The following is a 13,378-nucleotide window of genomic DNA, read 5'->3' as shown; positions in this document are numbered from 1 at the left end:
TCACAACTGCATTTATCACTTTGGGCGTACACGAAAACATCAATGGCTCGACCATAGGAAACGTTGTAGACCTCCAAGGCTCGTCACAGCCAAGTGCACAGCCGGGTCGAAAACACAACCAAAGCCTACAAAACGCCAAAAAACATAACTTCGTGCCCACATAAACACGAAAACATCGATAGCAAGGCAACTAAACATTGTAATGCTCCCAAGGCTGTAATCCCAGCCGAGCTCACACAATAACCTGCAACTCGATCACTTCGTACATCACATGCAAGCGCGCATACTTAAACGACAGAATAAAAACGTTGTAGTAACACAACATCACCTGTCAGCGCCATCATTCATTCGTGACACCTAATCAAAGTAATTAAAACATGCACATATTATGACGATTTCAAAATTTGCATAAACATAATCAAAGTAACAAACATTCGCCAAAGTACACAACACTACAAGTGCAAAGTAAGAAATTGTCTTGAAACATCATTACAAGCCAATACAAGGCTGTACGCGGCACACAGGCCGGAAATCCCAAATTAAGTGCGGCTGGAACCAGCACCACCCGCACCGCTAGCATCATCTTCTCCCAATGCCTTCTTTAACAAAGCAACCCCATCAGCTTTGAGGGCCAACTTACCAGCAGCCTTAACTACGGCAAAATCAAGCATTGCAAACTCTCGTCGTTTCTCCGCATACGCACTATCGCAATCAGCCTTATACAACTCAAACTTGTAATCCTTCTCATTGTTTGCAGCAGCACACCTGCCTTCAGCATACCCATTCTTGCGGCCACTATTATAGCCTGCCCCACCCAACTCAAACATGTAGCGGGCAAGCTCAGGAGAATTCAAGATACGATCAGCAAGCTGCATGAAAAACAAGGTCGAATAAGATAGCAGAAATAACTACACAAAAGTAGAAATAAAGGAAGACAGAAATAGAACAGGCAAAGAACATTACCAATGGAACACCGCGGGATAGCAGCCACCTACTATCAGCTGAAGCTTCCTCAGCAAGGAGCTCAGACGCACGGCACTCAGCCGTCTTCTCATCAAGAAGACGCTGAGCAGCCTCACATTCCGAAGCCTTCTCTTGCACAAGAAGCTCCAGCTTATCTATCCGCGCAATATACTCCTTCTCCTTCTTCTCCGCAGCAAGACGCGCTTGATGAGCCTCTTCCGCAAGAGCCGTCTTCTCACCGGACAGCCGCACAATAGCATCACGCTGCGACTGCATCTCCGCGTTCGTACGAGCACATGCCGACTCCCAATCCTTTTGTTTTTGCTCGTTTAACTGTTTCTGCTCTTCAAGCTTCCGCTCAGCATCAGCAACCCGCCATTGCAAACCTTTTTGCTCTGTGTTAAATTTCTCTCTCTCTTCAGAAAACGCCTTCTTAGCCTCTTCAAACTCGAGAGTTTCTTCTCCCATAGATCGCCATTCGCGAAGAATCTCCTGAGAAGTGGCAAAAAAGTTAACCCCAGCCCTAACATGATCGTCTAAAAGAGCAAAGCGGCTGCGGTTTTTCTGAAACATTCTCTCTGCAGGCGGAAGAGACAAAGAGAAAAACTCATGACAGTTCTGCAAGTCAGTCATCCGAGAGCCCTGAGTAAGGCCCCAACGGGGGACGTGCGGCATATCATCACAAGCTGGGTTACCCCAGGAATCATCAGGATTTTGTTCAAAGTGCGGACTTCGCACAAAGCCAGAAGTGGCTCCACCTTCAACGGGAGGGCGTTTTGTGTAAATGGTTTGTTGCGGAGTAGTCTCACTAGACTCCACCTCCACTAAATACACCCAAATCAACCTCAGATTCAGAAGGGGCTGGGGGGCATCCTTTTGAAGCTTGGCCTTCTTGGCCGCAAGAAGGGCAGCAGCTTGTTCATCAAGATGACGCTTATGATCATCAAGAGCCTTCTTCTTCATATGCTCAGTTAAAGTGGCTTTATCATCAGGATCCGACCCTTGACGCACCTCCCCAGGGCCTAAGCCAGACAACGTATCAGACACTACTACATAATCTAGATAAGAAAGAATGGAGGGTCGCTTACGAGAAGATCCGGCAGCTCCACCCTCAACTCCCTCTCCTTTCCTTCCAGACCTATCAATCCGAGCTTTCTTCCTCGTCTCCAACTGAGCAGACGGATCAATAGACGCTTCCACATCATCATCATCATCTCCAACAACCTCGTGTACAGGTTCAGCATTGCCACCAGGCACGGTACCTGCACGCGCGGAACGAGACGTTAGATCCCCACCACTCCGACCAGAACTCCCACTGGAAACAACGATGACATCCTCTTGATCAGAGTTAACAAAGTCACCCAAAACATCCTCACCAAGAACCTCAGCAGCATATCGGTTCAAACTTTGCTCGGTAGGGTGCAAGAAGCGATCTTGTATTTGATCCAGCCACGTCGGGTTACCATCAGCCTGGATGGCTTCAACCATGGCACCAGCAGCCTTGGGGTCCAAAGCATTCAACAAGCTATAACCAACTGCAGAAAAACAACAAAGATCAAAACACAAAACAAGCCTAAAGGGAAGTAAACAACCGACAAAATAAGAAGGAATCATACATTTGCCCTTATGGCTGTATACAGGCTGACCCAAAGGATGCTTAGGCACCCATAACATGCTCATCCCAGCACCGACCAAGGCCATTTCATCCAGTTGAGAAATAGCAGTTGCCTTGGCCGTTATCCTCCCATACCATTCTTGGGCAGCAAAATTCTCCAACGGTTCCACCCTTGGAATCCCTTGATCCACCTGCCTGTACGTCATCTCCGACGGAATCACCCCACGACGAATATAGAAAAACTTCTGTTTCCAGTCATGAATACCCTTTATTGGGGCAGAACACACTGGGACAACCCCCGTCCTAGCTTGAAAGGAATAAAAACCACTAGAATATGTCACGCTATAAAAAGTGTTGAACATTGGAAACGTCGGTTCAACTCGATAAGACCGGCAAACAAACTCGAAGTGAGTAATCCGGGGAAGCCCAATGGCATTTATTTGAGAGATATGAAGCCTATAACCCCTCAAAACGCCGGCAACAAACTTAGTAATGGGCAATCTAAAATTGCCTTCTCGGAAAAAAGCGGCATATAAAGTAATAAAACCGGGGGGGGCATCCAGTGCAGTAGATCCGGATGGAGGATATCGAGCCCCCCATTCAGGTCGAAAGTTATGACCCCTAACGAGGTTATGAAATTCCTCCTCTTTCCAGTTAATGACGGCCTGATCCGGGCCAGGAGGACCCCTACTCCGTTGTTTCCTTTTCTTCTGAGAAGGATTTTTCTCCGCCATTAAGAAAAATCAGGAGTAAGATACTTCGGATTTGAAAAAAATATGAAGAACAAGAAGAACAAAGGAGAAAGAAAGGGAGAGAATCACTTAGAAATTTCGAAGATAGGGGAGAAGTGAATAACCGCTCTACTATTTATACTCATCGCATTAAATGCGAGAGATAGTGGAACGTCAGGAGGCAGGAAAAGTAACCAATAGTTGGCCGACACGTCAGAGGAAAGAGAAGACGTCGGCTCGTTTTTCGGGAAACATGGGCGGCAGCGACTGCTGATGTGACAGAAAGCAACTGCAAAAGCAACTGTTCACCTCCGACAGGACAGAGACGTCAGACGGTCACACCAAACACGCCCCCATAACCACCAAACTTCCAACAGAAGAAACCTCCAAAGAGCCAAAACCCATGCGGCATGCGGCCTTTTGGCTCAACTCTTCAAAGAGCCAAAACCCATGCGGCATGCGTCCATTTGGCTCAACTTTTCAAAGAGCCAAAACCCATGCGGCATGCGTCCATTTGGCTCACTTTTTTCAAAGGGCCAAAACCCATGCGGCATGCGTCCATTTGGCTCACTTTCTTCAAAGGGCCAAAACCCATGCGGCATGCGTCCATTTGGCTCACTTTTTTCAATGGGCCAAAACCCATGCGGCATGCGTCCATTTGGCTCACTTTTTTCAAAGGGCTAAAACCCATGCGGCATGCGTCCATTTGGCTCACTTTTTTCAAAGGGCCAAAACCCATGCGGCATGCGTCCATTTGGCTCACTTTTTTCAAAGGGCCAAAACCCATGCGGCATGCGTCCATTTGGCTCACTTTCTTCAAAGGGCCAAAACCCATGCGGCATGTGTCCATTTGGCTCACTTTTTTTTTCAAAAGGCCAAAACCCATGCGGCATGCTTCCATTTGGCTCACTTTTTTCAAAGGCCAAGACCCACGCGGCATGCGTCCACTCGGCTCACTTTATTTTCACCAACTCCAACGCGATGCATAGAAACCACAACTCTCATAAGTCCAGAATCCCTCCTAGACGATCAACTCAACTAGAAGGCACACTGGACTGGGGGGACTTGAAGAGGTATGGTCCCAATTCCCTGCCTACATGGCAGGGACCACACCACCTCCATACACACAAGGCATCCACATCATCCGGATCTTCTAGAAGCTTCCAGAAGACACCCGGATAAGGCCCGGCTAACATCAAAGATGCTTCGCCCAACATCAAGGACAATACGTGGCACCATACACAGGAAGCCACATGGGCCTGCGACAATCCAGGGAGCAGGGCTGACATGACCAGTACGAGGTACCCAGCACCGTCGAATGCAGGGACGCCACGTGTACCACTACGCCGTCCCTGACAGGGCAGACCGAGAGGATATTCCCCTTGGTCGGACAGCTGGCGCGCACCCACAGCTGGCACAGCTGCTTCCTCCTTCTTCACCCTCCGGCTATAAATAGAACCCTTCATCATTCAGGTCAAGGATCTTGGCTCTCTTTACTCACTCTATACACACACTGTTTTATTCATCTCAGAGCAGTACTTATTCTCACGCCGGAGCCTGGTTAAGAGGGAAAACCCCCTTTTCCCCTCTTAACGAGACTAACGGTGTTTACTGTTTTGCAGATCTTAGGCCTTTGACACGAGCAAGAGAAGAGGTTGAACCCCATAAGTGAAACGACCCTCTTGGTTATCCTTTTGTGTTAACCATTGTTTCAACAAGTAACAACCACGCCCAAAATACGTTTCGCATAAAATGAACCGTCACACAAAGACGTACCCTATGAGTCAGCCATGTCTAAAATTTAACTCTATAAGGATCGATGTTCCAACAGACCGGCCCTAAAAAAATATCTGTTAACATCGACGATCCATCCTGCCATACCATACCATCAAATCACAAAATCCTTCACGCCGCCTCACTCTCCGGCAGTAACGCCGTTCTGCAAATGGTCGATCGGAGCGGTGAGGAAATGCCGATCACCATTTGGGTCTAAAAAACCCAATAAGCATTTCACAATGGAGGGCGCTGATGCTAGTGCCAGTCACAAGTATGCTAAAGAATTACAAGTGGGTGTAAGAGTTGTACAAATGGCTTGTTCTCTTTGTCAGAAGCTGCAAAAGGGCTCGGTTGGTCCCAGCCCTGATCACGTTATTTCGAAAGATGATGATTCACCTGTTACTGTTGCCGGTGCGTTTATTTTTTGGTTTGTTTGTTTATTGAAAAGTTGGGGTTTGTTGTTTTGTTTTAGGATTCGTTAGTTGCTCCATTGTTGGTTTTACAGATTAAGAATGTGTCTCTGAATGATGTTTGTGAACTTTGTCAGTGGGGTGCTCTGTCACATTAATCGCTTATGTGTCGGTCTAACACATCATATGACCCGTTTGATTTAACACATTACACGGCCCGTTTGATTTGTAAGAACACCAACTCATACGACTTGTATAAACATTATGGCCCGCATGATGAGTCAGTATAACAATCATACGACCCTGTATAACCCCTCATACAGTCTGTATGACCATGCGCCTGTAGGATGTGTCAGTGGTGTCTTCTCAAATTTCGAAGATTTAAGGGTTCAAAATCAACCAAAAATGCAGTGGATTGTCATTAGTAGGTCCGCATTAGTCGATATACTTCACAATGTATGCATGATATTGACCCATATGCATAAACAGATTGGAGTGTACAAGCAATGATTAGCTGGATGCTATCAGAATCGTTCGGTAGAGAAAACGTCTCAATTGTTGCAGAAGAAGATGCACAAACACTTTCTGATGATTCTGCCACAAGTTTATTGGCATCCGTGGTTGCAACCGTGAACGAAACTTTAGCCATGGCACCGCGTTTCGGTCTCAAGGGTCCAACCAAACCTCTTGGGGGTTCAGAAATTCTTGATGCCATTAACTGCTGCAATTCAACTGGTGGTCCGGTTGGAAGACATTGGGTTCTTGACCCTGTTGACGGAACCCTAGGGTTTGTGCGTGGAGATCAGTACGCTGTCGCACTTGCGTTGATTGAAAACGGGCAGGTTGTGGTTGGGGTTCTTGGGTGCCCTAATTATTCGAGTAAAAGGAAATTGGTAAATAATTCAAGTGTACGGTCGGATTTATGGCAAGAAGGGTGTGTTATGTACACAAGTAAAGGTAGTGGTCAAGCTTGGATGCAACCACTGATTCAGGGTCACGGGTCACTTGAATGGCCCAATTCGGCTAGCGTTATACGTGTTTCTTCCATTGATAATCCTGTTATGGCTACATTTTGTGAACCAGTCGAGAAAACTAACTCTAACCATTCTTATAGCGCTGGAATTGCTCACAGAGTAGGGCTTAGGTGCGCTTAAATTCCCACTTTCTCCATTGAGTTCTCTTGTTTCATGTATTGACCTGTTTATTTAAGAATGACTTGATCCGGTTATGTTTTATCTCCAACGGGTCAAACAGTTAGAAAGTTGCACCATGTGTGTTTTAAAGCTTAAAACATCCTAGAATTGTTTTACTAAAGTATTTTGTTTATCATCAAACATACAAAGTATGTATTATAAAAAAAAAAAAAAAAAAAAAAAAAACGGACAAAATGTGTTTCTGATCAACTCAAGTTGACCCATACAAAAAAGACCCGTTTTGATTTGTATCCCAACCAGACTGACCTCACACTTTAATGTTTCTTTTTGGATTTGTAATTGCAGAAAGCAACCGTTGCGTGTGTATAGCATGGTAAAATATGCAGCAATCGCGCGTGGAGATGCAGAGATATACATGAAGTTTGCAAAAGCTGGATACAAAGAAAAGATATGGGATCATGCTGCTGGGGTGGTAATTGTGGAGGAAGCTGGCGGGGTTGTGACGGATGCTGGCGGCCGGCCATTAGATTTCTCAAAAGGCGTGTATCTTGAAGGTCTCGACCGGGGAATTGTTGCCTGTTCTGGAGTGAATTTACATGAGAAAATCATAGGGGCTGTTTATGCAAGCTGGGATTCCTCTCATCTTTAAAACTTTCCAACTCTTGTAAGCAAGTCAACTTGACTCAAGTATGAGATGTATGCTCTGTTTCAAGAATCACTCTAGGGGTTATTTTTGTTATTTCCAATCAATACAAGTTTAAAATGCATATCAATGAATTCCTTCAATATGATCTGTGGTAACTGCTATTACAATCGAAAAGTGGAAATTTGACTGCTTGATGCAGCTCATCTTCTTCCCATTCCACCATTTTCCAAGCTTTTTCTATGTAGTTATCTGCATAAGTTCATACACTTTGACTTTCAGGTCAAACAAATCCAGTTTCGATACGAATTTTTTATTTTTCACTACTTTTTTGCTGGTCAAGCATCAAGTGTCATGTCATGCAGTTAAATTCATACAAGTATCGAAAGGGTTCCTATCAATTAAGATAGAAACTTGTTCAGATTTGACCCACAAAAGTCAATGTTTAATTCAAACCTTTTTTGCGCCCTTCGTATTTGATCATCTTCTCAACAACTAAAGATGTTATCCAGTTTATGTAACATAACCGTAATCCAAGAGTTTAGATGCAGGGGAGTCTTTATCATCTCCAAACAACATTAGAAGGAAAGTCAAATGCATTGATTCTTAAAACTAAAACTATCAAGTTCAGATTCAAAACTCACGCGAAAAAAAATGATGCATTAAAATCTTTCCGCCGGCATAGTTTAATCATCCTTTGCTGCTCTAACAAGAAATGTACCCGTGGCGAAATTTGTAAGGAAACCTGCATCCAAATTAAGAACAACAATAGGGCTATTGATAAATTAATAAATTAAACTACAGATAACTGTTGATGAAAATTTGAAGAGAATATGAAAGTGATGTGTTACCGGGGTCATTGACAGTCTGAATGATAATGATTTGTAAGCAGTTGAAATCGTAATCCAAATTGCAAACCAACGACTCGAATCATTAGTTTTGAACAGTAAATCATGAAAAGGAAAACAGAGATGAAGATGCAGAGGAACTCAAACCGAATGAAGGTGGGACTTGTAATTCCATCGTTTCTTGAAGGAACTTGATGAAAATGAGTAGTGATTTTGTGAATTTTTCTGGGTTATTTGTTGCCGCGTTAATCTGTTTTTAAATTTTTTGTATGCGGCTACTCTTCTGTTAACTTTTAACGGGTATCAGAAGCATTTGGTTTTCACATCAACACCCCTAACCATTAAATCAAAATCATAATTCGTAAACAATCTATCTATAATTTCTATAAAAGGGCAAATGAGCATGACATAAGAAAATCATAGAGTTTGTCTAACAATGTATTTCTTATGTCATTATTGCATCATAAATCATAGAGGTTGTCTAACAATGTGTAACAATCAACACCCCTAACCATCATCTAACCATTTTATCAAGTGACTTTTTTTTAATATAAACAACCTAATTTGTATTATCATATCGAGAAGAAAGAAGCGACATGATTGGAGCTCTAGCACCAAAATAATATAAAGTAAATTATGATTAACATCACGATGGTGATAGTTAATGTTGTTGCATTAAGTAAGTTTACGTTGAGTAAGTATTTAATCGAGAAAAGTTCTAGTGATATGGCTTGTATCTTACTAATGATGCAAACTCTATAAACATAACTAATGTTATTAAGAAATAATTTTATAATGCAAAAAGAAAATAAATTTTTATTTTGGGTTAAACTTTGACAAGTGTAGTTTAGGTTCATAAAACTTTGTGGACTGCACAGTTGGTCCTTATTATTTTGGGTTAAACTTTGAGAAGTGTAGTTTAGGTTCATAAAACTTTGTGGACTGCACAGTTGGTCCTTAATTCCTTATTATAGTCACATTTGACATTTGATGACACCTTTGATTCTGTCATATTTAGGAAGCCAACATATAAACATTTGGTGATAGAGCAGTGTAGGGAGAATCAAATTCAAGGGTAAATTACACTTTTCGTCCTTTATATTTGTACCAGATTGCAGTGGATAGCCTTTAACTTCAATAATTACAGTCACGGTCCTTTATTTGACAAACTCGTTACATCTTTGGTCCTTTGACTCTAACCTAGTTAAAATTTTTAGTTAATTCCAATCATATGCTTTTCACATAAGGTCAAATTCGTCTTTTTACTGTTATCTGTTTCAAGGACTATGGATAATGAATGTAAGAAGATAACATCAATAACCTACAAGAAATCCCCAAACGGATGAAATCTCTCAACCCCAACTTCTTTCTCTTCGATCCGAGCATCCCCCAACTAAACAATCCCCCATAATAAACACCATCAATTTCAAATCTCAAGTTTCACAGTCAGATTCTTTTATTTACTGTTCTTCAAACACTATTCGTTTTTACATTTTTATTATAATTGTTTATTTATTGGGTTTCATGGTCCCTTGAATGGCCAATTAAAGATCTTAAGTTTCTGGGAAGAATAAGAAGAAGAATCCCAAATAGAAAAAGACACCAAAAGTTTTGTTTTTTTTTTTCCAAAGAGCATTCGGACAAGTGAGTCAATGCCAAACTGATGAAGAGCATCCCCATAATAAACACCATCAATTTCAAATCTCAAGTTTCAACTTTCAACACAAATGGTGATTATAAAATTATAAAAAAATAATTATGAAATGTTTGAATCATTTCACCTTATCAAGATAAACAGCCGGGTTCGGATTCGGGTTCAAACCCTCCAACGCCTTCACCATTTCCTCAATTTCAGATTTCTTCTCGATTGGCCATAATTATTATCAAAAACAAAAAACACAACAAAATCAGATCTAACGTCTTCTGGGTTTAGTCTTCTTCATTGATTTGATTCGATCTAATCTGATCTATGTTGATCAGTTCTGTTTAAAACATAAAGGAAAATGAAATAACATACCTTTGATTGCATCAGTAGAGAATCCAGTCAAAGACGCAGCCACGGAGTTCGACATAGTTGTCAGTTTAGATATGGTTCCTCCTTAGGGTGTAAAGTGATGATGGTGATAAACCGAAAATAGGGAGGTTTCGGTTATAGAGAGAGAGGGACGAATTGTGATGTTATGTTGTTAGGTTGTGTGTCTCACCTTTAACCTCTTTAATAATCTCCTTAAATATACACCCAAGAGGAAACCCAATTAGTTAATAAGGGTAATATGGTCCATCAACAATTACCAACTAATTATTAATAGGTTATTAATATATTTTGATCTATATTATATAAATGATAATGATGGCTACTAGATTAAATATAAATAAATAAATATTTAATCTTACATTCTCCCACTTAGCCGAATAATCATTTATCATGAGTATTAGATTAGTCTGATCGGAAGTTAATACTCATTTTAGCCTTAAACAAGTACTATAGCAGAGAAATACAGCCGTTGAATCATTATGCGACTCAGGACCCCCATTTGTCATACTATAGCCTTAATTTAATACCTAACAGTTATGATCAAAATAAGTAAGCCCTTTAACGTTTGATTTGTATTTATAGTTGTTTATATGTCATTACACCGGCAGAACATATGTAAGAGACATACAAAATCAAACTGATGAGGAATATTAAAAGTTAATCATTCATAGTACGATATGCAGTTGTACATAGTCATCAATAAACCCGTGATTATTATAAGCGCTTACATAATAGTTATGGGTGATAGACTTTTAGTTATAGGATCCTTAAGCATATCATGAATGCATTCGATACAAAGATTTAGTTTCCTCAATTCGTTCATAAACGAATAATTAATTGTGTATCGAAATTTAATGCAGCACCTCTTGAACTGTTACTGTTCAAGGAGACATGGTAGCTGACTTTATCACAATAAGTCTTCAATATATTAATTATATGGAGTTAATAAACTTATGAGTCCACTGATAAATTTTCAACAACATTTAGTGACTATTGCTTTGTGATCAACAATATATTATATCGTTATAACTTAGGTTGTTATTATCAGTTTATTATGACTCCTCCATAAGATAGGTTTGTCTGCTGACATAAGGATATACCCAAAATTACATTCTATCATCTTTGAATATCACAAAGTTAAAGTAATCAACCGGTTTTAATTCTCACTTCTTCTTCAAATTGTAGTCTCTCGTTTCTTTTAAAGATATTGTAATACTCTATTAGATGCTTCACATTAATCTAGACATATCTAGTGTGTTGCAATGTGAGTAATACGTAAACGAGTATAGACTTAAACTTACATAAGGCTTCTAATTAATGAAGCGTAAATAAATAATCTCATTTATCCTATTATCCTCTAAAGGAGAGCAGTATCTCGTTACATATGTAAAGACCCATTTAATGTTAAACTTATGGAACGAAACTAATGTCCCATTGGGTCTATCTCGGTACGTTATGATATCTATTACATAAGAGACATCTCTGAGATCTATTATATCAAAGTTTGTGTTAACAATGCTTTGACTTATGTAACATATACTTGTCAAAAGAATATCATCTATATAGACAAGTTTATCTTAGTTGCTCCCACTCATCTTGAGGTAGGTACATTATTCCACTTGGTTGTTGATGAAAATAATTGCGTTAAGATTTCATCACATTATGATGTTTGCATTAAACCATACATGGATTTTATTGGCTTATAGACAAACTGTTCTTTAACTTTAAGTTTAGAACATTCAGGTTGTTTTAGGAACATGTTAATATGTCAGCCAGTTGTAAGGGAAAACTGTTTTGATGTTCATCTAATGTAGCTCAAAACTGTTATAAGCTACTAGAACAGTGATGATCCTAAAAGAAATCTTTTGTTAGATATGTAATAACGATTCTTTAATAATTTATCTCTTCCTGAGTACAACCTTTGATAATCAATCATGCTTCTTTGTGTCTTAACGTTTATATCAGGATTTGGTTTAGTTATGAACACTCTTAGGTAATTCAATCAAATCCCAAACGTTATGCGAACACATAAAATCAGTTTTACTAGAAAACTGTTTTATTCCATTCAGAAGATTGATTGACACTAATGGCTTAATTAGAAGAGATAGGATCAGTAAACTTTTCCAAAATCCATTTCAACTCCAAATTAGGGAGGTTATGTAATCATCAAAGTTAGTAGGTTTTTAAACCTAGATGACCTCCTGAGTTGATTATTGGGTTTGTTAGAAGTTTCAGTTTTATGGATTAGCTCTTGATTAGGTTTCTCATTTTCAGGATTCTAAGTTTGTAAGAGTTGGTGCAGTATGGTGTACAAGAGGTGTAATTGGAGTTAAATTTGGAGTGAAATTTAATGACACTCTTCCCCCCGCCTCTTGTATTCCTTGCAAGTCATTATAAGGACTTTGACTGCTCCCACTGACCTTAGAAAACTTTAGGAACTCAGCATGCTTAGGGTCAATATTTAACGACCAAACAAATTCTAATAGAGAAACAAGTTTAATGACGTTAGTCATTGTAGTTTCTCTTGTTGAGGATTATGTTAGGTTAGATAAGATATCTAAGTGTGCCCACAATTAAGCAACAATGAAACTTTTGTAAAAGTAGCTTTAGATTTTAAGGAGACAAGTTATGATAGAACAGTGTCAAGATGGAGCAGTGTCTTGTACAAGAGGTGTGTAAATTGTAGTAATATAAAGTTTTCACTCCCCACCTCTTGCAACTATTGCAAGTTATTATTAAGACACTTAATGCTCCCACTGATCTTTAATATCTCTAGAATGCTACAAGAGAAGTTCCAATGAGCTACGTGACGTGGGAACCTATCACATATACGTTAGACTTTATTTGACTCCTTTAATGTCCAGATATCTTAAGAAACTTTAGGGACATATTTAATAGAAATCTTATTAAGTACATATATGAATAGATTTCTTTTAAAAAACTGTGGGCCATATACGACAAAATTTAGATACAAGTAGATAGTCTTTAAATGATAAATGAATTATGTCTGAATGTTCCATTTGGAATAAGTTCCATGAATGTCAATGAATGACTTATGATGGACCCATACTTATTCCTTGAGCCAAGTGATATTTAGGGCTATAACGTCATGAAAAAAAAACACTTAGAATGAGATTAGATAAGAAATCATCCTCATTAACCATGTCATGATTTCTCATGAATTTTGGTTATAATGGATGAAA

At 39.8% G+C, this 13,378-nt stretch overlaps 1 protein-coding gene and 1 long non-coding RNA gene across 4 annotated transcripts; one reads left to right on the top strand and one right to left on the bottom strand.

Annotated features, from left to right (window-relative positions):
- Nucleotides 1–5,092: 5,092 nt before the first annotated feature.
- On the top strand, nt 5,093–7,450 carry LOC110912846 (PAP-specific phosphatase HAL2-like). Of its 2 annotated transcripts, XM_022157664.2 has the most exons (4): nt 5,093–5,496; nt 5,985–6,639; nt 6,995–7,321; nt 7,362–7,450. In XM_022157664.2, exons 1-3 carry the CDS (start codon nt 5,325–5,327, stop codon nt 7,296–7,298), a joined length of 1,131 nt encoding a protein of 376 aa, XP_022013356.1. In that variant the 5' UTR covers nt 5,093–5,324; the 3' UTR covers nt 7,299–7,321; nt 7,362–7,450. The 2 variants fall into 2 exon arrangements, with proteins under 2 accessions (XP_022013356.1, XP_022013355.1); XM_022157663.2 differs by having other exon boundaries at nt 6,995–7,422.
- Nucleotides 7,451–7,456: 6 nt separating this feature from the next.
- LOC110912847 lies at nt 7,457–10,318 on the bottom strand. Of its 2 annotated transcripts, XR_002578188.1 has the most exons (4): nt 10,158–10,318; nt 9,922–9,999; nt 7,937–8,037; nt 7,457–7,544 (listed from the first exon to the last, which is right to left on the bottom strand). It is a non-coding gene; the product is annotated as an uncharacterized LOC110912847 (long non-coding RNA). The 2 variants fall into 2 exon arrangements; XR_002578187.1 differs by lacking the exon at nt 7,457–7,544 and having other exon boundaries at nt 7,737–8,037.
- Nucleotides 10,319–13,378: the final 3,060 nt, after the last annotated feature.

The sequence above is a fragment of the Helianthus annuus genome, chromosome 15, assembly GCF_002127325.2.
Source record: "Helianthus annuus cultivar XRQ/B chromosome 15, HanXRQr2.0-SUNRISE, whole genome shotgun sequence".
In the NCBI taxonomy this organism is placed as follows: Eukaryota; Viridiplantae; Streptophyta; class Magnoliopsida; order Asterales; family Asteraceae; genus Helianthus; species Helianthus annuus.
Note: the sequence above shows the minus strand (reverse complement) of the source record. Positions and strands in the feature narration are given on the sequence as shown.